We start from the raw sequence: 22,437 nt of genomic DNA on the forward strand, positions 1-22,437 counted from the left end.
GCCGGGGTGGGGCAGGACATAAGAATTTGTGAAACAAATGGGGGCAAAATTCTATGACGGTAGAATGCGCAGTCACTTAGAAAGAATTTAGACATGAAAAGTAAAGAATGAGAGCCCCCAAATGTCAGATTCCAAAGAGGGGTGGTGTGGGAGTTTACAGCAGTTCTGGGGTACAGAGAGTCCGGCACTCACTGGGGGTCTCACAACACTGCAAATGGGCCCAATGCTCAGAACTGTTTAAAATGGCTAATGGTCGATTTTATGTTTTGTGAATTTTAACTCATTTTTTTTTTTAAAGCAACTCTGTTTCTTAGGAACAACATATAATATCGGGCACAGTAAGTCTATGTTAACTGATGTTAATACTTACATTTTTTACTGCGTCAGCATATTTCTGCTCATTGAAGAATTCATAAAATGCAGCCATGTAGGATTCCTTAAAACTCGCCTAAAACGAAACAGGTCACTTAACGAAGGCCTACAGATCCCATGGCCCAAATCTGAAAAATCTAGAGGCACAGATTTAGCTACCACAACTAGCAAGCCTCAGTTATGGTAACTAAAAAGAGGGGAGATGCTGGGTACCACTGGGTAACAGTATAGGGTATAAGTGTTACCCCAAAAGTTTACCGGGTATAAGAGACCTTAAATCACAGAATCATGCTAAAAAGGTCGGAGAAGATGAACTCCACGTAAGCTGTGTTTTTAAAGCTAACTATGTGGGGGTGGGGTCCTCGGTGAGTTCTTTGTTATGAGTGGCTCACTTCCCCTTCTGGTCACTACCACCTGTGTTCCAGGTCCACAAGTTTACACTGCACCCAAATTTGGTTGCTGGGACGGAGCCTCCTGTGAGCCGGTGGGAGGGACAGTAATCCGGGCAAAGCACAGGAACTCGGGGAAGGGCCTTAAAAACAACCATTCCTAATGCCTCATCCCCATTTAGCACTGTCTTCACATTTAGGTCACTTCACTATTTCTGGATATGAAAATGAGGCGGGTTTTGTGCAGACCTCAGGCCCGACAGGTGCCTGTTCATCGGCGCTTCCAGACAACAAAAACTGGGGTTTATTGATGGAGAAAAGCGGTCAGTGCATTGCAGCCTGCTTGTTAGCCACCACACATCTTTCATTTTACTCTGATTCAGAGAAAGCCGAGTGTTTGCCCTGAAGGGGGACTAGCTTCTCTGCAGTGATGGGACCCTGGTTCACCAATGGTTCCTTTTAGGCAGCATATGTATGGGTCTTGTTTTCTTCTCTGTTTAGCCACTTTATGTCTTTTGATTGGGTCATTTACTCTGCTTACATTAAAGTAATTATTGATAGGTATATAATTATTGCCATTTTATTATTTATATTTTTTAATCTTTTTTTTTCTTTCCTTTTTTTTCTTAAAGAAGTCTCTTTAACATTTCTTGTAATGCTGGTTTGGCGGTGATAAACTTCTTTAGCTTTTTTTTGTCTGGGAATATTGTTCCTTATCCTGATAACTGCATTAAACACACCTTCTTCTTTTGTGTTAAAAAGAGCAATCAAAATAAATGACTTACAGACTTTGACTTGGATAAGCTGCCAAGAGTTTGAATAGTCTTTGAGATAAGTGTCAGCGTCCTAGACGTCTGTGGGTCCTGTAAAACGGGAAAGAGAAACGCAAGTGTCATTTCAGTTTTACAAAAATGTTGTGACTGAGCCCAGAATTACACAGCCAACAAAATGAATGATAGCACCTAAAAGCTGCACAGCACAAGGTTGCTGTCCATGAGTAAACAATAAACATGCAAACACTAGATTCAGAAAATTTCACCTAGACCCTTGTACTCTGTGTAGTCTGGAGTAGGATCTCAGGCCACTCCAGGCCCCAAACCCCAGACCCCAGTGTTTCCACAAGGTACCAGTAGCTCCCTGAATAGCAAAGCATGAGAAGACCTGCTGGACATCGGCATTCTGGGCCCATCACACAAGCAGAGCATCTTTAATTTAACAGCATCCCTGCCTGGTTACCACTCCCAGTTCTGCATCTCCCAGGTCACCTCTCTAACCTTCACATGGTTTGGGAGTTTAGTTTAACACTAACAGAAAAACAGGAACAGGCCCATCACCCTTGAGTCCCCTTACCCTGGGCTTCCACCAAGCACTGTCCCCACCTGGCACTTTTTCTACTGATGTGTCACTAACATCAGCTCCATGAAAGCTCAGAGCGTGGCACATAGTGGGTGCTCAATAAATATTTGATGATTGATTAAACGACTGAATATGCACCAGATCATAAATACTCCATTTTTTTCCATGAGGGAAGGAGAATTTAATAGCAGCCAACAGTTAAAACCCTGGACACACCCTCCATGTCTTAATGGATACAGCTTAGGGAAGTCGCCAAACTTTCTTGTAGACCAAGTTATGGTCATGTAGCATGTTCACAACCTGATTACTATGCAATGGCTGCCTTTCCCATCTCCACATACCTCGCAAGAGACCCCGGCCCAAGCCCAGTGTCACCTGCTGATATGGGAGGACTGGCTGGTGCAGGAGGACTAGTTCACCAGTTTACAAGGGCTGATGCTCACTTACCGTGTGGTGAGGTGTGAGCTGGAAGAGGTTGGGGGACAGAATGGCGGGTGCGAAGAATCTAAGGAAAATGAAGCTGCTCACAGCCGTGTACCTCACGTCAAGGTCATCTGTGGCCGAGACACAGAGAGAGCCAACTCAGTGGAGTTTTCTGGAGAGGACAGTAGCAGACCTGGGGAGAGGGCTGTAACCCAAAGCCTCTCTCCTCCCAAACGTCTCCTGGAGGCAGAGGTACTGGCCTGAACTCTTAGACCCTACCATGTTTCTCTCTCTTTCTCTGTCTCTACCCCTCTCCATCTCTCTTTCTCTTTCCCTCTCTGTCTCTCTCCCCCAGCCCTCCCCAGCCCTCTCTCAGTTTCTCTCTCCCCCTCACTGTTTCTAAGAGCTTAGCACCATCTCACAGTTGGGCTGTAACAGACACCACCCACTCACCAGGCCCTAGTGGCATTACAGGGAGATGGCTCATTACTGGATGGTTTATTCACAGCTGGGAGGATATGGTTTGTTCATTATTTATTTACTTCCATCTTATTCCAAAGAGAGTCAGAGGCTAGGTGTACTTGGTTACCGCCCCTCTCAGACACGAGATACTCTTCGGTCCTGGAAGAGCCCAAGCTCTCTGAGAGCAAGAGGTCCTGGCTGGAATCACATGGCCCAGGCTCCATGGCTGGAGGAGGCTGAGGCACCTGGTGGGTGCTGGAAAGGGGCCAGGGCGCACTTCCGGGGCCTTCTGTCTGGGCCCCAGGGACTGCTCGGAGGGCTTGGAGGCCAAAGTTTCAGTGGTTCCCCAAGGCAGGTCGCACTTGGGCTAATTCACAGGCCTCTAGGGATGGATGGAGAAGGTTGGCGACAGTGCCTGCTGGACCAGGCCAGGGCCGGGCACCCCGTGACCCCTTCCTTAGCCTTCTAAGATCTGGTCTAAGCTGGTGTAAACCCTGCAGCCAGGTCCTCAGTTAACCTGATCATTCCAGCCAGGGCAGGACACCTATACTTTGCTTGAGAGGAGATCTGTCCGGGTGACTCCTGGTGCCTTCCTGAGGAATCAGCAAAATTAAAAAAGAGGGGGCTTATTTCTGGGACTCCTCCAATTCCAATTCCCCAAAGGGCTCATCCTGTCTTTCCTGAAAATGCAGTAAGGGAAAGTTAGATGACACGGGGCGCTGAGCAATGCCGCGATTGACCACAGTTAAGAAACCACCAGGAGAACCAGGGAAGGGTGGCTTCTCAAACTGTAGAGGCCCAAACTCAGATGAGTTAACACTGTGTCCCAAATAAACTATTGTGACAAAACTCGGCCAGCCGGCCTTGTCCAGGCCTGGGGCACTGGTTCACCCAGGGACACTTGCAGACAGGGACCGGGGAACACTGCCTTGAAGGACGCGGATGGAGGGGGATACCGTATGGGCACTCTGCACTGACATTTGAGCCCTGGACCAGCGGCTGTGTGAACCGTCTTCACAGGGACTCTGAAACATCCCTTCTTTGCTTTAAGGCGTCTGGCACAGAGGAAGGGAACCACCCAGTGAAGGGCTGTGGATATTTTTGTCGCATGAACATATCCACAGAGGACTCACCTTGGAAGCGCTTGGCAGCCGCCTCCCGAAGAGAAAAGAAAATGTCACACATGACGGTCGGGCAGCTCACCCCCGACTTGGTGATGACGTTGAAGATACGGTCGACGTACTGCCGCAGATTCTCCTGCAATGAGATGTGGGTGAGACACCCCAGCAACGCTCATTTGGACCCGATTCTCTCCCAAGGCTGCATGGAGCACCACAACCACACTGGGGAGAGAGACAGTCCAAGGCTGGGGACTGGCTCAGAGCAGCCGTAGGCAGCTGTGGCCGCAAAAGATAATACTTCCCATCATGATTAAAAGACAACCTCTCTCTCCTAAAATATGAACTGAGTAGTTATAATATTGGGTTGTCGGAAAAGTCATGACATATTTTTTTCTATGTTTTTCGTTGCAAAAATGCGTCATGACTTTTCCAACAACCCAATAATTCATATGGTGCAAATAATTGGAGTTCTGGGGTGTGGGGAAAAGCCACATTGTGTCCTCCGCCTCCACCCCTGACCTCATTAACTGAGGACAGAGGTCAAATTCATCGGACCGTAAGTCCCCAAAGGCAAGAACTCTGTCTCTTTTCTTTAAGGACATGACAAAAGACTTAGCATGCTCTGGATGAAGAAATCGTAAAAAAGACTAAAACATTAGGGTGAAGTGTCAAAATCAGTGAGTTTTGCTGTTTTAAAAAACAGGACACCATTCTGGAAGCAGTCTGGGGTGGGTCAGGCTTGGGACCTGTGTTTGTTGAGAGGACGGGAAAGAGGGAAAGATGGCCCAGGAAGACTGAGCAGGCTGGTTATCCCAGGGAGAAGGGAAGGAGCAGGAGGTGGGTGTGGCAGGCCACAGAGTGATGCTAATTCAACAGGAAAGACATCAACAGCAAAGAAAGATGGCGGCCAAACCGGCTAAAACAGTTCACCTCTCCGCCTCAGCCTCCGGTGGGTACCCTTGCAAAGCACTGCCTAGGTTGGGTCCCCACCCTGCCCCGAATCTTACAGTGACACAGAGCATCCAAGGTGGCCTGTGCCAGAAATGCTCAAGATGGGTGACTGGCTCTGGAAAGTGTTAATGAACAAACCAGAACCCCTTACCATGTTGTTTTCTAGGTTTTCACCATCTTTTAACTTCACAGGGTCAATTTCACAGGCTTTATGGCTCTGGCATATCTGTAAAGAGCATTTATGACAAGGAATGAGTGAGGTGGCTTCCAGGAGCACTGGTTGGGGTGGAGATTAGCAGTATTAGGCTCAGAGACAGACATACATCATGAGCCTTGTTCAGAAAACAGCTGCCCACAGCTAGCCCCTGCTCCGCTGCTGGAAAGAGTGCAGGGCATAGGAGCTGAAGACATTGGGCAGCATGGGAGGCCAAAGTCCCATCAGGAATAGGGCTGTCTTGAGACGGTTCTGCATTAGCTCACCTGGGATCAGGTGTCATCAAGCTTAACAATGGTTTTACTTCAAAGCACTGCCAAGATTTTGCAGAGACTCAACCAGAATGCTATTTTAAATTTGCTCACATTGCAAAGAGCCTGTTTTTTATGAAACTGTTCTGGGGGAAACGCTGCCTGCCCAGGCGTCACATTAAGGGGTCAGGTAAGAAACGCTGAGTCATTTGGAAAGGAAGTGTGTGGTTACTTCAAGTGTGTCTGACAACTAGTGAGAAATAACAGAAGGGCCTCCACAGCCGCAGGGGGCTCGAGAGATAACTCTGGGCCTCACGAATTCAGGGAGACCCAACACCTGTAGGGAAAGAGGTGTCCTATGAGGAGCAAGTGTTTCTCTTGCATGTCCTTCTGTCTTTAGAATGATGGATTTTCTTAAGTATTTTTTTTAATTTGAGAAAATGAGGAAGATTCTAGAATACACACAGAAGGTCCCCGTAATGAGGCTGGGGGAAAAAATGACATTGAAGTGATAGCTCTTTGTTCAGGTGAATCCCTGTGTGCTACATTCTCTGTGTATACGTGTGTCTTCCATGTGGAAATGTGGGCTCCTGGGGAAATTCTTCACCCTCCCAACCCCCGGCCATGCTGGGCCCTCAGGGACCCGGACCCACCTCCTCTATGGTGGGCTTCAGGGTGACGTGCAGGTAGTGCATCCCCGCCAGCTTCATCGTCTCGTCAATGCACTTGGATGTCAACGAGTTTCCTCGGAAAATGGTGTTGGGGTCCCTGGAAAATAGCATCAGGGGTGATTTTTGTCTCCTCATAGAGCAAGGTAGAGAAGGAAGCAGAACCCGTTCTTGAGTGTCCACCCCTTGGATGCAGAAACATGCTTTCCCTGAGGAGTCTGCTGTTAGGTGTTTTAGAAGGAGCACGAAACAGGCCAGATGTTTCACAGCTGGGGGTCTGGGCCCCCTGGCCCTGCCTGTGTAAAGAATCCACTGTACAAACAGCAGCCAGTACAATTCAGCAAAATGGCAGCACTCCCACTGCCATCAACCCATCAAGAGGAACAGGAGTTGACAGTGTTCTCCCTTTACTGCCACCTCATGCCTTGTCTCTTTGCGAGGCTTGTTTAGCAATGAATTAATGCTTCTAAGAACCAAACCTGGGGTAAACACAGGATATCCAGGTGTGAAAACGAACAGAACAGGCTATGCTTTATAACCTCTTTGAACAAGGGTACGTTCTGGATCTTTCTGAACTGAGAGGACCGGGGAGTGTCTCTCAGCAGAAGCCATCTCCACACTGCAAGTGCAGGTCCTGGGGTGGCGGCAACCCAGTCCTCTTATGTGGGCTTAACACTGAACTGAGCCCATTCCTGAGGCAACCTGTGCCACGTACACCCGCTTCCTGCACACACCTCGGGATTTCCAAGAAAACAGGTGCATTTTTAAGAAACAGTAAGTGACTCTCTGAAAGAAAAGCTGAACCTATATGGCTTTCTTTAGCTGCCCTATCCCTGTGCTCTGATGTTTTGAGGGAGACTTCTGCTGCCTGGGTCCCCTAGACATCCCTCCGCCCCAGCCCCATCCTGTCACCAGGCCAGACACCCTTGGGGAATGTGAGGGGGTCCCGGGCAGGGCTCGCGGTGGCACTCACTGCGTCCTCCGGACCTCGGCATTGGCGATGGCGCTGATGAAGGGCACCACCCTGCCGTAGTGCAGAAAAAGCCGCACCAGTGGGATGGCCGCCTCCTGCTTTTCTCTGCAGACCTCGCCCAGGATGTGGGCTGCAGACGCTGAAACGGGCTGCACAGAGACACAGCGTGACCCGAGGGCAGCCCCCTGACCCACAACTTAACAGCCCCCCGCCAAAAGGAAATGCAGGTGTTCCTGGGCACAAAACAGGCTCAGAGGGACCAGGCTTCCAATCGGAAGAAGGCAGCCCAGGTGCTGGGCCCCAGGTGGGCAGGGCCTGGACAGGGAGGGAAAAGGCTGACAGGTGTGGGAGGGTGGCCAGCAGAACAAGGGGGCAGCGGTGGGTCTAGGTAAAGGCAGGGCCAAGCAGGGGTCCGACTGGAGATATGGGACAGGGGCAGGGCAGCGATGTGCAGGTGGACTGCGCGGTGGGTGGGTGGTTACACCTGGCACAAGAGTACCTCCACATCTGCAGACTTCAGCAGAAGGTCCCGCAGGGGGCAGTAGTAGTCGGAAGAGAAGACATGGTCTTCTGTGTAAACCACGTTCAACCGCAGGGACCCCAGATCCCCCGGCTTCAGGCTCTTGCTGCCATTGTCTCGGGGCTGCAGGAAGTACCTGGGCACAGGACACAAGGACAAGGCAGTATGAGGAGGCAGCACCTCCCAAGGGCTGGTCCTCCATCATGGACTCTGCGTCGAGGTCTGAGGCAGAAGGGGGCCCCAAGGCGATTCTGCAGGTCACACCAGTGCAAGGCCCATGCGCCCGTGCACCACCACCACCCACTCCCTCTCCCCGGGCTATTCCCCACAGGATGTTTACTATCGGGGCTGATTATACAGAGCCGTAGACTTAGAAGTGTGGTGAGAAAGCGGGAAGGGTGGAAAGAAAGGACAGGATGAGAAAGAGGGGAAATGAGTGTAGTAGTTAGAGGAAATTCTGCAGTAAAATCATCTACCTGTGAAGATTAACACTCAACAATGGCTATCAATAAGAACAGCAAAATTGAAATTATTCTAAATAACGTGTGGTACAGCTTTTGACATTAGAGGGGATGGTGAGTAAAGCAGACCACTGGGCATAAGGTCACTTTAGTGGCGTTTTCTGACAGGCCACTCTTTTCTCTTTGGTCCTACTCAGCGTGGCCCTGGGGGAACCCTGCCTGTTCTGAGTTTATTAGCTAGGCATTTAGAGGGGCTATGTGGGTAGAGCTTGTGTCTGGCAGAAGCACCTAAATACCTGGGGTTCTGGGTGGGCTTCCATGGGGCTGCCGGGAAAATATCATATCCTTGGTTCCAAGGCCAGGGGCTACTCAGCTAAGCAATGCCTCCTGGCGGGAACCAGCACCCAGGTAGGGGCTGTGCTGGTGCTGTCCTTGAGGAATTAAAGACGTCCTGGTGATAGGAAACTGCCATTAGGCACAAAACAAAAATCTACCTACATGGTGCGTCTGTGGACATGCAGGGCTCTGTATGCAGTATGTGGCATGGTGTGTGACATGTGGCAATGTGGTGTGAGACATGTGGTGTGTGACCTTCTCCCCATTGTGTGCGTCTGTTAAAAGAGGTGCATGAAGTGAGAATGCCAGTGGCCTGAGTATCTGCAGCTTCACTGTGATGATATGCACTGTGATACAATGCGATTTATGAACTGATCATGAAATAAAACAAAGTCACGAAGTACCTTGAGAAAACAAGAAATAAAGACATGGGAGGTAGTGAAGGCTTAGGTTTCTGAGATCCATGAGTGAGGCAGAACTAGGACCTCTCAATTGAGATGGGTAGAATTAAATGGCAATTTTCCTGAAAACCACAGCACTCTGCACTCTTTTCTCATCAGGTGACACTTCTGACGACAGGCAAAGGGTATGAACACCCGGCACGGGGCAGAGCCTGGCACGGTGTTGCTCCGATATGCCAGGTGTCTGCCCTCAGCGATCAGGCCCAGAAAACTCTTCACGCCCCTGCCCGTCTGTTTTAGGCTCTCAGCCACCACTTTTCACGCTCTCAGCGTGATCACCTGCTCCAGTACCTTGTCTCCTGCTACATGTCACCTGAAATCTCATCACCACGCCAGAGCTAATTAGGACCATGAGTAGGTGGCGAGGTGGGGAGCTGACATGTGCCATTTTGCTTTGGCTGCTAAGAGGCAGCTTTGTGTCCTTTTGACTTGTTAACTCTGTCCTTCCACCCACCAGCTCAATAATGGCAGGCCAGGCACGCGGTCACCTTACCATGCTTCATAGGAGCTGGACTGCCGCAGCACTTTCAGCGGAATCCTTAGTTCTCCCAGAAACTCATCTCCAAATTTCAAGTTACTGGCGTTCCAGAGGTCAACTCTGAAAAACAACAATCAGTATATGGATCTTCTCGAAGAAAAACCTAGGGCAGGGCAGAGAGGCTTTGGAGCAGGACGGAGCCTTCAGTTCCACCACGTCAGTCTCTGTGAAGATCTCCGCTGACTAGACATTTAAAATGTGAATCAAAGCAAGGCCTGACTTTGGAATGAAGACGTGCATTGTCCCCAGGCTGCCGTGAACGAGAGGAGGTGGAGGCAGAGCCCTGTGCTGGTGTCGGAGTGAGGGGGCCTCCGGTCTCTGTAACAGGAGGGAACTGCTGCACACTGAAGACAGCAGCATCACTTCCTTTCACCAGGAGAGGCCCAAGCGTAGCAGAACCTACTGTCCCTTGAGGCTGGGGCATGTTTGAGGTAAGAGCGCCGAGTACGGCGACCTCAGTCTGCAGGGCTCAACACAACGGAGTGAAGAAATCAAGTCTAGTTCTGTCTGGGCTGCTCCAGAGACTGGTGCCCACAGGGGACTGACCAAACTGCCCAGTTTAACAACCAGGATGCCCCCTACCTTCTATCACATGAAAATACACCTGGAAAAAAAAAACTGTCGCCAACCCCCCTTCTCCACCTACACTCAGAACCCACAATCCCCGCCACCTGCCAGTGTGACTCATGACCAAGGCGGCCAGACACTCCCCACGGAGAAGGGGAGACAGTGGCTAGTTGCCAGCTGCCACCACAACACGATGTATCACCAGATTGGTGAAAAATTTCCACCCACCTTGCTGAAAAGTCTGGTCACTCACTAATTAACCCATTTTCTTTGGGTGGAATTCTCACTGTTCCCTCTGCTTTGGGGACTAACAAGCAAACATCATGACCACCCACCACAAACAACTTAACCAGAGGTTACACTGTGAGCTGAAAATCTAACACCGGCTCTCACCACACCTGATGGTCAAGGGGAAAATTCTAGAAGATTGCACCAGCCCTTTGGTTACCCCTGCAAATCTGAGCAGGAGCAGTGGAGGGCACAGAAGATAAAGGATGTGCCACAGGAACACATGCAGTCAGTACATGAAAAGACACACAGTCCCACACCATGTCACTTATATTGGATTGTCGGAAAAGTCATGACGCATATTTGCAATGAAAAACAGAAAAACTATGTCATGACTTTTCCGACAACCCAATAAAATAACAAGCAGAAGCATCTTTAATTTGCCAAGCAACGTTTTGGCAATGTAAAAACAATCCCCAGGCAGTCTTTTCTTCTTTTTTAATAAAAGAAACATTTAAAAGCACTTTAGGTTTATACACTTAGAAAAAAAAAAACCACAAAAAAAACCTAGGACTTCTCTCTTGAATTCAAAGCCCAGTCTTTTATAAAAACTTCTTTCTCTGAACAAGAAAGGGGAGCTGCATGTCTCAAGACGGCTGGTGCACAGCCAAACCTCAAACAAGGCCTTCAGACCTTCCGTGGGGATCTTACCAGACACTCGACTTGGGGTCACTTCGCCTCTGGTTCAGTATTTTGAAATGGAAGACTTAAATTAACTGGAAACACTTAAAACTATGCTCAAACCAAGATCTGTGTATGGAGGCCACAGTCCCTCAGGTCTTGAGCTCAGAAGAGGGACAAAGAAAGAGCCCCAGGGTCCCGCACTCGGGGAAGGGAAGAGCCCTGTCTGCACCCCGATGGTCAGCCCCATCCAGCCCAGAGCATCCCATGGCTTGGTCATTGCTCAGAGGCCTGGGAAGTGGCTGCAGGTACATGGGAGGGACGCTAGAGTACTCCCACCCCAAATGAACATCTGCGGTATTTCTAGTCAAACCTCACATGCCTCAGGAAACCCTGGCCCTCAGGAAAGTAGATTTTAAACCACGTCAAGTCAGACATATTTCTATGGTTCTCCTGAAGAGGGTTAGTCAGACCTAAATGTGGTCACCCTAGCCGAGGACAACAGGAAGGTAAACCTGGCTTATGATGTGTCAACCCCAGGGTATCTCGCACCCAGGGGAGGCTCTGCAGGCCAGCAGGGCTTCCTATGGCCATAGGAAGAAGGCCCCTGAGTGGACTCTAAAACTAATGCCGATGAGCTTCATGCTGCGAATGTCTGACTCTGAGCACTGAAGGCTGCATCACAAGGACCCTAAGCAGCCAGGACCCGTGTGCTAGGCTGGATGATGCCACGTGGTAGACAGAGCCTCGCACATGTTGAGTGGCAAAAAGCCTTTGACCTTTGATTCTTAGGAGATATTGCCAAGTGAACTATTATATAAAACTTAGTTTGCCCCTTGGGTAAGTAAATGTCCTTTCAGCCACAACCACCCAAATATCTGGGACGATTATGACTTACTTCAACTTCCGACATCCTTGTGTTAAAATTATCAAGGACACCGAAATTCTTACCTACCCATTCCCCTATTCTTAGAAAAAAACCCCAAAATATGGATAGGAGACATGAGTTTGGACTTCAGTCGCCATGTATAATAGGAACCGCAAAACAATGATTCTCACTCACCGTATTTCAAGTTTGTCCACGTCCTCCTCCTCAAAATCAAAGTGGGACTTTCGGCTGTAGCTGCAGGGTCTGGTCACCTGGTGGTGCAGACAGAGGGAGAGTTAGTTAAACTGACCAACTGCCCTGCGCTAATGACCCCCAGACTCAGGAGAAGAGGCCATGCATCCCACTCACGGTGGACACTGCCCCACTCACCATGAACAAGCAAAGCCTGGATTTGAGCCCAATCTCCTGGGAGCTGGGGGTGTGGGGCTGTGCCAGGCACTTTCTACTGATTTTCACGTAATCCTCCCAGCACTCCTGAGCGCCCTGAGCCTCAGTGCCTCTCTCCTCAGTCCCAGAGCTGCAGACGATGCCTTCCCCTCCTGATCCCCTCCTGACTGCTACTCCCTTGTGCCTCAAATCAGCTCCCCCTCAGCCTTCCCTGTTGCCTCCATCCTGTTGGCAGCCTGTCCAAGTATCACTCAAGCAGGGCCCCCACCAGTCATAGCGCCGCTGGCCCGAGCCTCATCAACCTTTGGTTAAAGCTTCTAAAAGCCTCCTGGGGCCCCCACTTGTTCTCCTCACCCAGCACACAGGGGTCTTTCTACAACCTGCACCACCGTGCTCCCCCCCCAGCCCCCAGCTGACCACTGGATCCCTTCCTCATTCAGGCACATGCTGGGAAGCCTACAAGCATCTCCGAAATGCCACCTCCTCCAGGAAGCCCCTGGCACCTCCTGCTGCCTGGTGTGGCTCACAGTGCCACTATTTCATAAAAGTGCCTGGCTTCCGGCGGGATGGCCACAGGGGCTGGTCTGTTTTCTTCTATGCCTTATTCCTGCCTGTCAGCTAACACATCTAGTGAGTGAATGAAAGTGGCTTTTACAGAATTTTAAATAATTTCCTTTAGGTATTTAAGGGCCTTCAGTTAAGACTAGCTGTTAACCTGGAAAAAAATGGTCTGGAGGCTACCTCCTGTTGAAACTCCCATAGGAGGCCACCTGCCAGCGCCAAGCCCACAGTCAGACCACTTGCTTCCCCTCCCAGGGGCTCAGCCTCAGGCTGTTTGCCAGCTGAGGCTGAAAGGAGATGAGGAGAACCTGACAGAGGGGATCTGCTGCTAAGCAGGGCTGAGCCCTTTGAGTCAAAGGATATAAACTCCAAACAGAAGCATATTCCAAGGTCTCAAGGGAGGCAGGCATCAGGCGGTCCTAACCAATAGCACTGAGATCCCAGGTGTAAGCCTTCCCTGGGCTCCTGCAGGTTTCTGGTCCTGACTATAATTGTACCTGGCGGGGCTGGGAGGGGGCCGGGTCATTACATTAATCTAGTGAGTTGAGTCCCACATTTTTACAGAGTGAAAGAGAAGCATACAAAATAGAAAATACGCACCACTCTGTGTGAGTGAGAACTCCGCAGGAGTGAAGGTAGCTGCTTGAGTGGCGCATGTGACGATGTAAAGCCTATACCTTACTGTGGGTTGTGTTAAAAACAAAAGTTTGGGAAGCGCTGGTCTAAGCCATTCTAGGCAGCCTAGACAGGGAAGGTTGTTGTCACCTTGAATGCACAATTCAGATGAGAAACTTTCCCACATTTGCTGTTCCGGACTCATCCCTGCCTTTGGAGACCCAGCATGAGTGCCCCTTGAGGTTAGGGGGACCGCCTCAGCTTCCTGCCTTATGTTGGGTCTCTTAAAAACCATTTTCTTCGCCTGACTATAAAGTAAGAACATCCATCTGGGACAGAAAAGCGCTCTTTTTCTACGCCCTCAGGATCCAGCTCCACACCCCTCCTCGTAGCCGCCCCAACGAGGTCGGCCCGTGGCCTCCTCCACTGAAGGACTATGTGAGCTTCCAGGCACCAGCAGGAAAAGGTCCAGGCTCTCTGCCCATGAGTCCCTTGGTTCCAGCTCATCTCTCCAACTTCATTTTCCCAAACTCCCTGTTTTCATCCCATGTTCACTCTACATTCTAGATTCAGAATTCCCTCTGGCCTCCCGATACTCCACGTATGTACACACCCCCATACCAGCCTCTGCTCAGGGTCACCATTCTGAGAAGCCTGGCCCCACTTCCCAGGCAGGAAGGGTGGCTGCCTTTGCTTTCTGTTCCCCAAAGCCACTGACTTAACAGTCACTGGACCAAATGGGACAATGTGCTCACATGTGCTCTCTTCTGCTAGGTGGCAGGCTCATGAAGACAGGAGTGGGAGCTTCAGTCATCCTTTACCTACCCATGACCTAGTGCATATTAAGCATTCAAGAAACCTTTGCAGACACAAAGAACACCTGCCTAAATACAGAGGGTGCCCCAAAAATATATACACGTTTTAAGAAAGGAAAACTGTATTAAAATTGTAAAACTCAATATATACTCATAACAAAAATGAATACAAGTCATGTTTGGCTTCTGCAATTACAGGAGGTGCTCAAAGTGGTTAACATCAGTGTCCAGACACTTCTGATTACGGCCAACTACTGCTTGAGCAATACTGACCAAAGTGTCCACTTGTATACATTTTTTTGGACACCTCCGGTATATCTCATATGAGCCATCTTAAAACTAAACCAGCCATATTTGCTTGTTGTTCTGTTCTGGTTTTCAGCCCTCATGCCTTCCATCTTACTAATTTTTGGCGGTTCACATTCTGAGAGGCAGCCCGGGGGATCTCTGGGTCCGAATGCACTTCCTCTTTTGCTTCAAAACCCTCACTATTTCCGGTGAAACAAGCCTCCCTCCACTGCTCAGAGAAGATTGGGTGGAACGGACAAAACAAAAGAAAAAAACCCAAACCAAATAAACAATTCAAAAGGCCCCCAAAGTCCTGATAATTTGGAAAGTATGAATTTGTCAGTACTCAACTCAAAACTGAGTCATCCTGGAAGCAACAGACAGCCTTTCTTTCTAGGGAGGAGGAAAGTTCAACTCGACAGGCTGCAGGGCAGGAGGGGAAATCTTTTGTGTTGGGGGGAAATCACTCAGAGAACTTTCAGAAGGAAGCAAGTGGCTGAGATCCTTCAAATCTAGACTTTCTGCCAAAGAATCTCCGGTATAGGGCTTCAACTTAACATTTATGCCACTGAAATACCAACCTCAAAATAAAACACTTCGTCAAACTGTGGGTTGTTGGTCTTCTTTTTCACTTTCGTCTTCTTTGCTTCCGATCTGTAATCAAGGAAGGAAGAATCAGGATTAAAAATAACACTTTTGATGCCAAATCGCTCAGACTTAAGACTGAGCTATCAAATGCACAAGTAATTTACTGCCTTTATTTATCTTATAAATATTTCTGTTTGTCTCCAACCCCAGATGGTATGCAAATCAGGAACCTTTACTGAGCCAAAAATACCCAGCATTAAGAACATAAAGGCTTTCTTTTTTTACAAAACAATTTTAGGGCAATAAAGGAAACTAAAGGAAGTCGAAGTTACACATTCTACCTCACAGCACATCCTGCCTTCCTCTGATTGAGGCATCCTCACCATCATTCCAGGTGACTACCACCCTCCAGGCCTGGAGGCTGGAGGCAGGTGTAGGTGATAGCTACTTGCCTGTATGGTCCTGCTAGTGTCACAGTGGCGTAAGGGTCACACTGCCCATTCACAATAGGGAGGCCTTGGCACTCGAAGATGCTGAGGAGAGAAGTGGAAGGAATGGTCAGGAGTAGGGGATGAAGGGCCCGCAGGCTATCTCTCAAGGCCACTCTGGCGTCCAAGAGGGCAGCTGTCTCAACAGCTCAGGGTCAAGAGCCATGAGTGCTGACATAGTGTTGGTCATCAAGTGCCTGGAAGCTCCCATCTAATAAAGAGTAATGGATGCACTGACTAGCAATCAGAAAACATTTGCGGGGTGGGAAAAAGTGTGCATTGCATTCAGTATAAAGGAGCCTCGGCTGAGGAGGACACGTTTTCTGGTGATTTCCATGAGCAAAGTCACTGCCTTCACTTCCTAGGAGCCAGCCACTGCTTGAGAGCTTTACACGACTCACACATTGACCTCTCCAACAAACTTACAAAGTTGTGCTTTTGTTAAGTGCATGTTATAGGTGGGTAAACTGAGGCCCTGAAAACTTCAGGGGGTTCACAGCTACAGCCTGTGCATAACCTCCATGCCACACATGCCTCTCAGCAGAAAAAGCCACCCTCCACCCCTACCCCTCCCAGGCTCAAGCTTTACTCATGCCTGATTCCACCTGCAGGGCCAAGGCCAAGTATCTGGGCTTCTGGTTCTGTTTAAATTCTGGAATATAGTTACACAAGCTCTTTGAGTGTCCTTGTTACTAATTCCATCATTTCTGTCATTCCTGGGTCTGTTTCTATCAACTGTTTCTTCTCCGGGCTATGGGTCACTGTCTCCTACTTCTGGCATGTCAGTTTGGAGGGGGTGCTGGGCATTGTGAATTTCATGGTGTTGGTGTCCAGATTCTGTTGTCACCTACAAAGTACAGAGCTGCTGGGCTTTGTGTTGGTTGGCAGTTAAGGGTCTCTTGCTTTGGGCTGATCATGGCAATTCTGGTTTGAAGCTTTGTCCACGGAGGTGCCAACAGCCTTTATCTAGGGACAGGTCAGCCCCACTGCACAGATGTGGCCTTTCTGGAGTCCATGCTGAGTATCCTGCTGATAACAGGACTCTCCACTGAGCTGGTGGGGATTCAAATGCTTCCCAGCCCCACAAAGGGAGCCCCTTTGTCCCACAGCCCCCATGCTCTGCCTTATCTATGATGCTTCACCCTCTATATTCACACTGGCTCACAGACCACTGTGAAGTCCCCTCCTCTCCAGAACGTGCCCACAGTGGCCTCAGACCCCTAACTCCAAACTCTGTCTCCTCACCTGCCTCTGGCCTCTGCTTGAGATACTTCCCTGCCCTGTATCACCAACACGCCTCCAGGACAAAAGTTAGACACTGAGGTTCACCTCATCTGCTTCCCTTAATGGGGGGGGGGGTCCAGAGCTAAGCTGCCAATTGTCCGATGTCCTAAATGGTTCACTCATACAGCGTCCAGCTCTTTAGCTGTTTGTGGTGGGAGAGGGGATCCAGTTCCCCAGGAGTGGAAGTCCCAAGCCCTGTATTTGACCATCAGTTTGGCTACATATAGATGCATAATCATTTTCCCGCCAATATCTAAGTGTGCCATTTCCTCCTTGCTGTTAAGAAGCTGGAAGACAAGTACGCTCCTTCATTGCTTCGTAAGTCAAGTGGCCCACGCTGCTTTGCCCATCTTGGGAAGCCTTTAGGTTCTACTATTTTACCAGAGTATTTCTTTCTTGGTGGGGGGTTTTGTTTCCTTCATTCCTCCTTCTTGGCGTTCGTGGCCCTTTGAACTGGTGCCACTCCTGTCCTGTGCTGGGGAGTTTTCTGTAAATTTCTTCTCTCTCCATTTCTCTACCATTTTTCTTCTGGAACTCCTGTTTGATCAGGTTGGGTCTCATGGATTGATTCATTATTTCTATTAGCCTTCTCTAATATTTATCAACTCTTTTTCTTTTTACTCCATTTCCCAGAATATGTCTGTGTTTCTCTCTCAGATGACTGACTTGGTCTTTGGTTATTTCCCTTCCTTCATTAACTCATCATTAAACAAATGTTTATTCATCCATTAACTCATTACTAAACAAACATTTGTTGAGCTCTCACATTTCAGGCACATTTCCAGGAACAGGAGTGGAGCTGTGAGAAGAGAAAAGCTCATGTCTGAAGCGCATGTCCCATGAAGCTTAGGTTTGCTTGGCTGGCACAGCAGCAAACAGTACGACAATAAATAGGTAATATGTAATTACTGTGTGCGGTAATGGAAGGGGGGAAATAAACTAGATATACCATATTTCCCCATGTATAAGATGCACCCTTTTTCAAAAAATGTGAGGTCTAAAAACTGGGTGCGTCTTATACAGTGGTTGTCGATTTCAAATGCCATAGAAGGAACTGAGGACGAGGCAACATATGAAGACAGTGATTTCATCATCAGACACAGAGAAGGATAAGCTAATTGCTGGGAGTTTTGACAGTGATGAGGAGTTGTATGAATTTTATGATGAATAAAACTTGAGTTCAATAACTTCATGTAATGCATTTTTTTTCAAATTTCGGGCCCCCAAATTAATTACACATGGGAGCGTCTTATACATGGGGGAGTAAGGTAACAACAGAAAAATGCAGGGTAGTTCGGGGCCTCTGAGAGAAAGTGGCCCCTCAGGCTGAGGTCTTAAGGGACTCCCCCTATATAAGTCGGGGCAGAGAGGGGCCCCAAAGGGCAGCAGCTCTGAGATGGGAAGCCAGAAGCAGGGGCAACAGCTTGCTCAGGAGGCATGAGGGGCAGCCCGTGCTCCCTCCCTGTGCAAATGGTACACATTTAATGTGAACACAGTTTTATTACATTCAGTTGGTGATCAGGGAGGTTTAGATGGTAGGTACATCCCCATTTTAGATCCTCAGAGTTTTCACAACCAGAAACTTATGTGGCGTCGCTAAGCATCTAACAGAAAGCAATTCTTCACACACCTCATGTCTTGAAGAAGAGCTGGTTGAGGTGGGGCAGCAGCTGCCTAGGGCACTCATTCAGTGGATGTCACTTTCACTTCCTCTCTTAAAGACCAATTCTAGTCTCTAACTCAAAACAAAGCTTGGCTCCTGATTACGGTTACATGAAGACAGCTCATAGAAAAAGAAAAATCAGTACCCTACCATCTGGCATGCAAAGTGCACAAACTGGGGGGAAAATGGTGTTAGCCTCCATCACACCCTCCTCCCGGCAGCAGGAGTCACTTCATTAGTGTCCTAACAACTTGAGCAGGATTACAGTTTAGCTGCACAGCCTGGGGTGGGTGTGGTGCTCTCAGGCTGCTTGGAGCACATAAACCCCAAAGCTCCTTTTACTTGAAAAGGTATATCTGCCATTGGTGCATCTGTCTAGGCCTAGTCTATGCAAAACAAATTTCACGAACACTTAGGAATGTTATAGGTAAGTAACAGGGGAAAATACAATATTTATTGCACTGGCCATTCTTATGGCCTGGGAAGGACGCTTTGAAATACACCAAGTGACCAAAATAATCAACTAACCTGGAATCTCAAGTACCGGAAATACAATATTTGTATGTATTTAACATTTGTAGGTTTTGATAGTCAACCTGCCTCTCAGCTAGAGTTAAGAGCTTGCAGCTGTGAAATCTTGTTTCCATTGTGTTCCTTCCCTCGACATGGGCACATACTGGCACCTCTACTTCCTGCCCCACTAGGAGGAAGCACAATGTGCCTGCTAAGCTGGTCTGGTCTGCAGGCATGAGCCAGCTGCAGACACGTCTTGGTTGTGTGGGGACCTATGCGCCACCTATGGTCACCAGCAGAGGGCCCACCTGCTGCCTGCCCAGCCCTTCACCCTCATGCTTCGCTTTGAAAGGCTTCCTGACCTTAGAAAGAGCCACAAATCAAGAGCCCGTCAGCTGTTTTTTCTTTTTCTATTTCCTTAATCATAGAAAATAAGATCTTTATTGCATTTGAGATGTTGTTGGAAGCCTGAAAATAGGCAATTTCTCGGTCGGGTGCCCCTCGAGGTGGAGCCGCTGGCAAACTGTGCTGCCTTCTCTCTGATGGCCAGCATCCTGGAGTCTGGCCGCCAGCTGAGCAGGGTCCACTGCTCCGATCAGGAGGGGCGGCTCAGTGAGCATCTGCAAGGCTGTCCACAGGACTCTTGTCGGCTTGCAAAGTGACAGAGCTTACAAGTGGGAAAGCACAAGAAACCTCACTCTCGGACAAAGCAGGTAGGTACAGGATAGCCAAGAGAAAGACTATTTACAGGGACAAGAAAGGAAGGGCTGTGAAAGGAGGTAAGCAAAGGTTGATCTCAGCTCCAGCAGTGCCAAGAATCGGCACACGTGTCATCTTCCCCCCTCGGTTTTCTGGCACAAATGTTCTAAAGGAAGAGATTCAGGGTCCAAACAAACAATCACGAGCAATCAATTCATCATTAATCTATAACAAGATTCCTGCTCAACCTGGTATAGACTCCCATGGCCCCAGTACACCTCCGGGTCACACGCGTCAAACACCTTAACTCACTCCACAAATGGCCAAGGAACCTCTACTCCGTGCACAACAGTCTGACTGACAGGCTCACGTTCTCCAAGCTTTTCTCAAGTGAAAGGCAAGGTTACGTTATGTGTTAACATGTCTCTGCCACTACAATGTACGCTCCAGAAGGCCTAGCACAGTGCCTGGCACTTAGTAATGGCTTATTAAATATTTTGGATGAATGATTAAAAGTTGTTGTGTTTATCTTTGTTGGAAAAAAAAAAAAAAAGCATGAGCTAGGACCCCTGAGTCCCACCTTGAAATCTAATTGGACAGACAAGCCATTCAGACATGAACAGATAACTGTCCAAGGTAGGGTTGGTAGATGCCAAGTGCACGTACAGACACTGAGAACATCAGGACAGTGGGTCACCAAACCACCTGGGCCTCCATCAGGCATTCAGGTCAGTAGACTGGGACATCAGCGAGAAAAACAAGACAAAAACAGATGAGCTACCATGGCCAGGAAAGCTGCATTGCGGGAGGAAAGAATGAGATTTCTGGGGGCACGTCCAGAGGGTTCTCCCTGCGCAGAACCACAGGAGGGCTCGGTGTTGATGGGCACCGACCAGGCGTAAAGGCTTCTATTGCTACTTACTCTGTATATGTTGCCCATTTCTTAAGGCTCCTTCAGCGACCCAACCTTCACTCACTAATCCAGGCAGGTAAGGGAGAGCTGTCGGCCTACCTGCGATGCAGCTGGGAAGGCCACAGACAATATCCATTATCAGGAGGAGGAAGGGCATGAGCCTCCTGCCTCCTGAACGGAGGGGGTGGGGGTACATGGGGAAGGTGTTGGGGGGGGTGTAAAAAATAGGCAACCTCAGAAGAGGAATTTCAAGGACTCACAGGGCAACATGCAGTTTGCTCTTCAGGCCAGCAGGAAAGGGTGGGCCTGGCAACAGAGAGGAGTGGGCTGGAAGTGGGGAGAGGAAAGGCCCGGAAAGAGAACTCTGCCCAGCCAGAACATCCCACAAGAGACTGTCTGGGCCAGGTGAGCGGCGAGAGAAGCCCAGGGAGGACCTGATGGGTGGGAGTGTTGTCTACCTCAGTAGGAATCGCCAACTGTAGAGGGCTGAGTGTTTCTGGAACCTGTAAATGAGACCTTATTTGGAAAAGTGCCTTTCCAGACATTCACGTTGAGATTCTTGAGATGAAATCATCTTGGATTTAGGGTGGGCTCTAAACCCAATGACAAATGTCCTTATATGACAGAGATTTCACAGACACAGGGCTGTGTGGAGATGCAGACAGAGACTGAAATGATACGGCCACAAGCCTAGGAACACCTGCAGCCCCAGAAGATGGGAGAGGAAGGAAGGGACCCTCCCTTAGAGCCTCCAAGCCAAATTTTAGGCTTCTGTCTCCAGAACTATAAGAGAGTAACTTTCTGCTGTTGTAGAACTTTGCTAAGGCAGCCCCAGGAAACTAACACACCTGCGATAAGGGCATGACATGCATCAGGGAGGCAAGGAGCATACGTATGTCCCAGGCTATAAGCACAGGCCCTGCCCCATCTCCATCACTTTTTAGGGAATAAATCATGGTGCTGCTGGGCAGAAGGGAGGGAATGAGGTATTACTCAGGCAAGGAGAGAAGACTATTGAAATGAACTTGACTTTGCCCAACTGGCTTCACTTCAGTGTCCCATCATCTCAGCTCTTAACTTCTTCTAAGCCCGTAACACACCACAGGGTTGGCCCAAGCTCTTGCCAGCCTTTGAGACACCAGGCCATGATGGGAGAACCCACATATGTTACTGCTTGGGTTCCTTTCTACATCCCGGGAAAATGCCAGCATAGACGCTATTACTCTCATACTGAACAAGGAAGATGATACGCAGAGACAGTAAGTGGTTGGTCCATTGTCACACAATTAGGAAAGATTTTGCTAACCTTGGACACCAAGATTTTGGGTCCAGTGCCTTTTGCACCTGATCACAGATGGGGTGCCCATTGTCTCCTGTTACATCCCAATTTAGAGCTATCTGTGGAAGGTCTCAGGCATGTGCAATAGACTTATAGAGAGCTCTAAGAAAGAGAGTTATAAAATATAAAAACTAGGGTGGCTGGTTAGCTCAGTTGGTTAGAGCACAGGGCTCATAACACCAAGGTTTCCTGTTCGATCTCCACACGGCCACTGAATTGTGCCCTCCACTAGATTGGAACAACTAGTTGACTTGGAGCTGATGGGTCCTGGAAAAACACACTGCTCCCCAATAAAATTTGTTTAAAAAAATACTTTAAAAAATGTGTGTGTGTGTGTGTGTGTGTGTGTGTGTGTGTGTGTGTGTGTGTGTGTAAACTACAGTGGTGTTAGTGGGAAATTAGTAGCTTATAAACGCCCACGAT

At 48.9% G+C, this 22,437-nt stretch overlaps 1 protein-coding gene across 1 annotated transcript in view; it reads right to left on the bottom strand.

The window, feature by feature from the left end:
• RASA3 (RAS p21 protein activator 3) overlaps nucleotides 1-22,437 on the bottom strand; it is a 131,890-nt gene that overhangs the window by 14,811 nt on the left and 94,642 nt on the right. The window contains exons 6-17 of the mRNA XM_019644759.1: nucleotides 15,568-15,648; nucleotides 15,109-15,181; nucleotides 12,036-12,112; nucleotides 9,452-9,556; nucleotides 7,680-7,836; nucleotides 7,181-7,329; nucleotides 6,193-6,307; nucleotides 5,226-5,300; nucleotides 4,136-4,259; nucleotides 2,565-2,671; nucleotides 1,547-1,624; nucleotides 371-448 (exon numbers count right to left, since the gene is read on the bottom strand). Coding sequence (XP_019500304.1) covers nucleotides 371-448; nucleotides 1,547-1,624; nucleotides 2,565-2,671; nucleotides 4,136-4,259; nucleotides 5,226-5,300; nucleotides 6,193-6,307; nucleotides 7,181-7,329; nucleotides 7,680-7,836; nucleotides 9,452-9,556; nucleotides 12,036-12,112; nucleotides 15,109-15,181; nucleotides 15,568-15,648 — 1,219 coding nt within the window. The remainder of the gene's footprint in view (nucleotides 1-370; nucleotides 449-1,546; nucleotides 1,625-2,564; nucleotides 2,672-4,135; nucleotides 4,260-5,225; nucleotides 5,301-6,192; nucleotides 6,308-7,180; nucleotides 7,330-7,679; nucleotides 7,837-9,451; nucleotides 9,557-12,035; nucleotides 12,113-15,108; nucleotides 15,182-15,567; nucleotides 15,649-22,437) is intronic.

This window comes from Hipposideros armiger, unplaced genomic scaffold (assembly GCF_001890085.2).
Source record: "Hipposideros armiger isolate ML-2016 unplaced genomic scaffold, ASM189008v1 scaffold_91, whole genome shotgun sequence".
In the NCBI taxonomy this organism is placed as follows: Eukaryota; Metazoa; Chordata; class Mammalia; order Chiroptera; family Hipposideridae; genus Hipposideros; species Hipposideros armiger.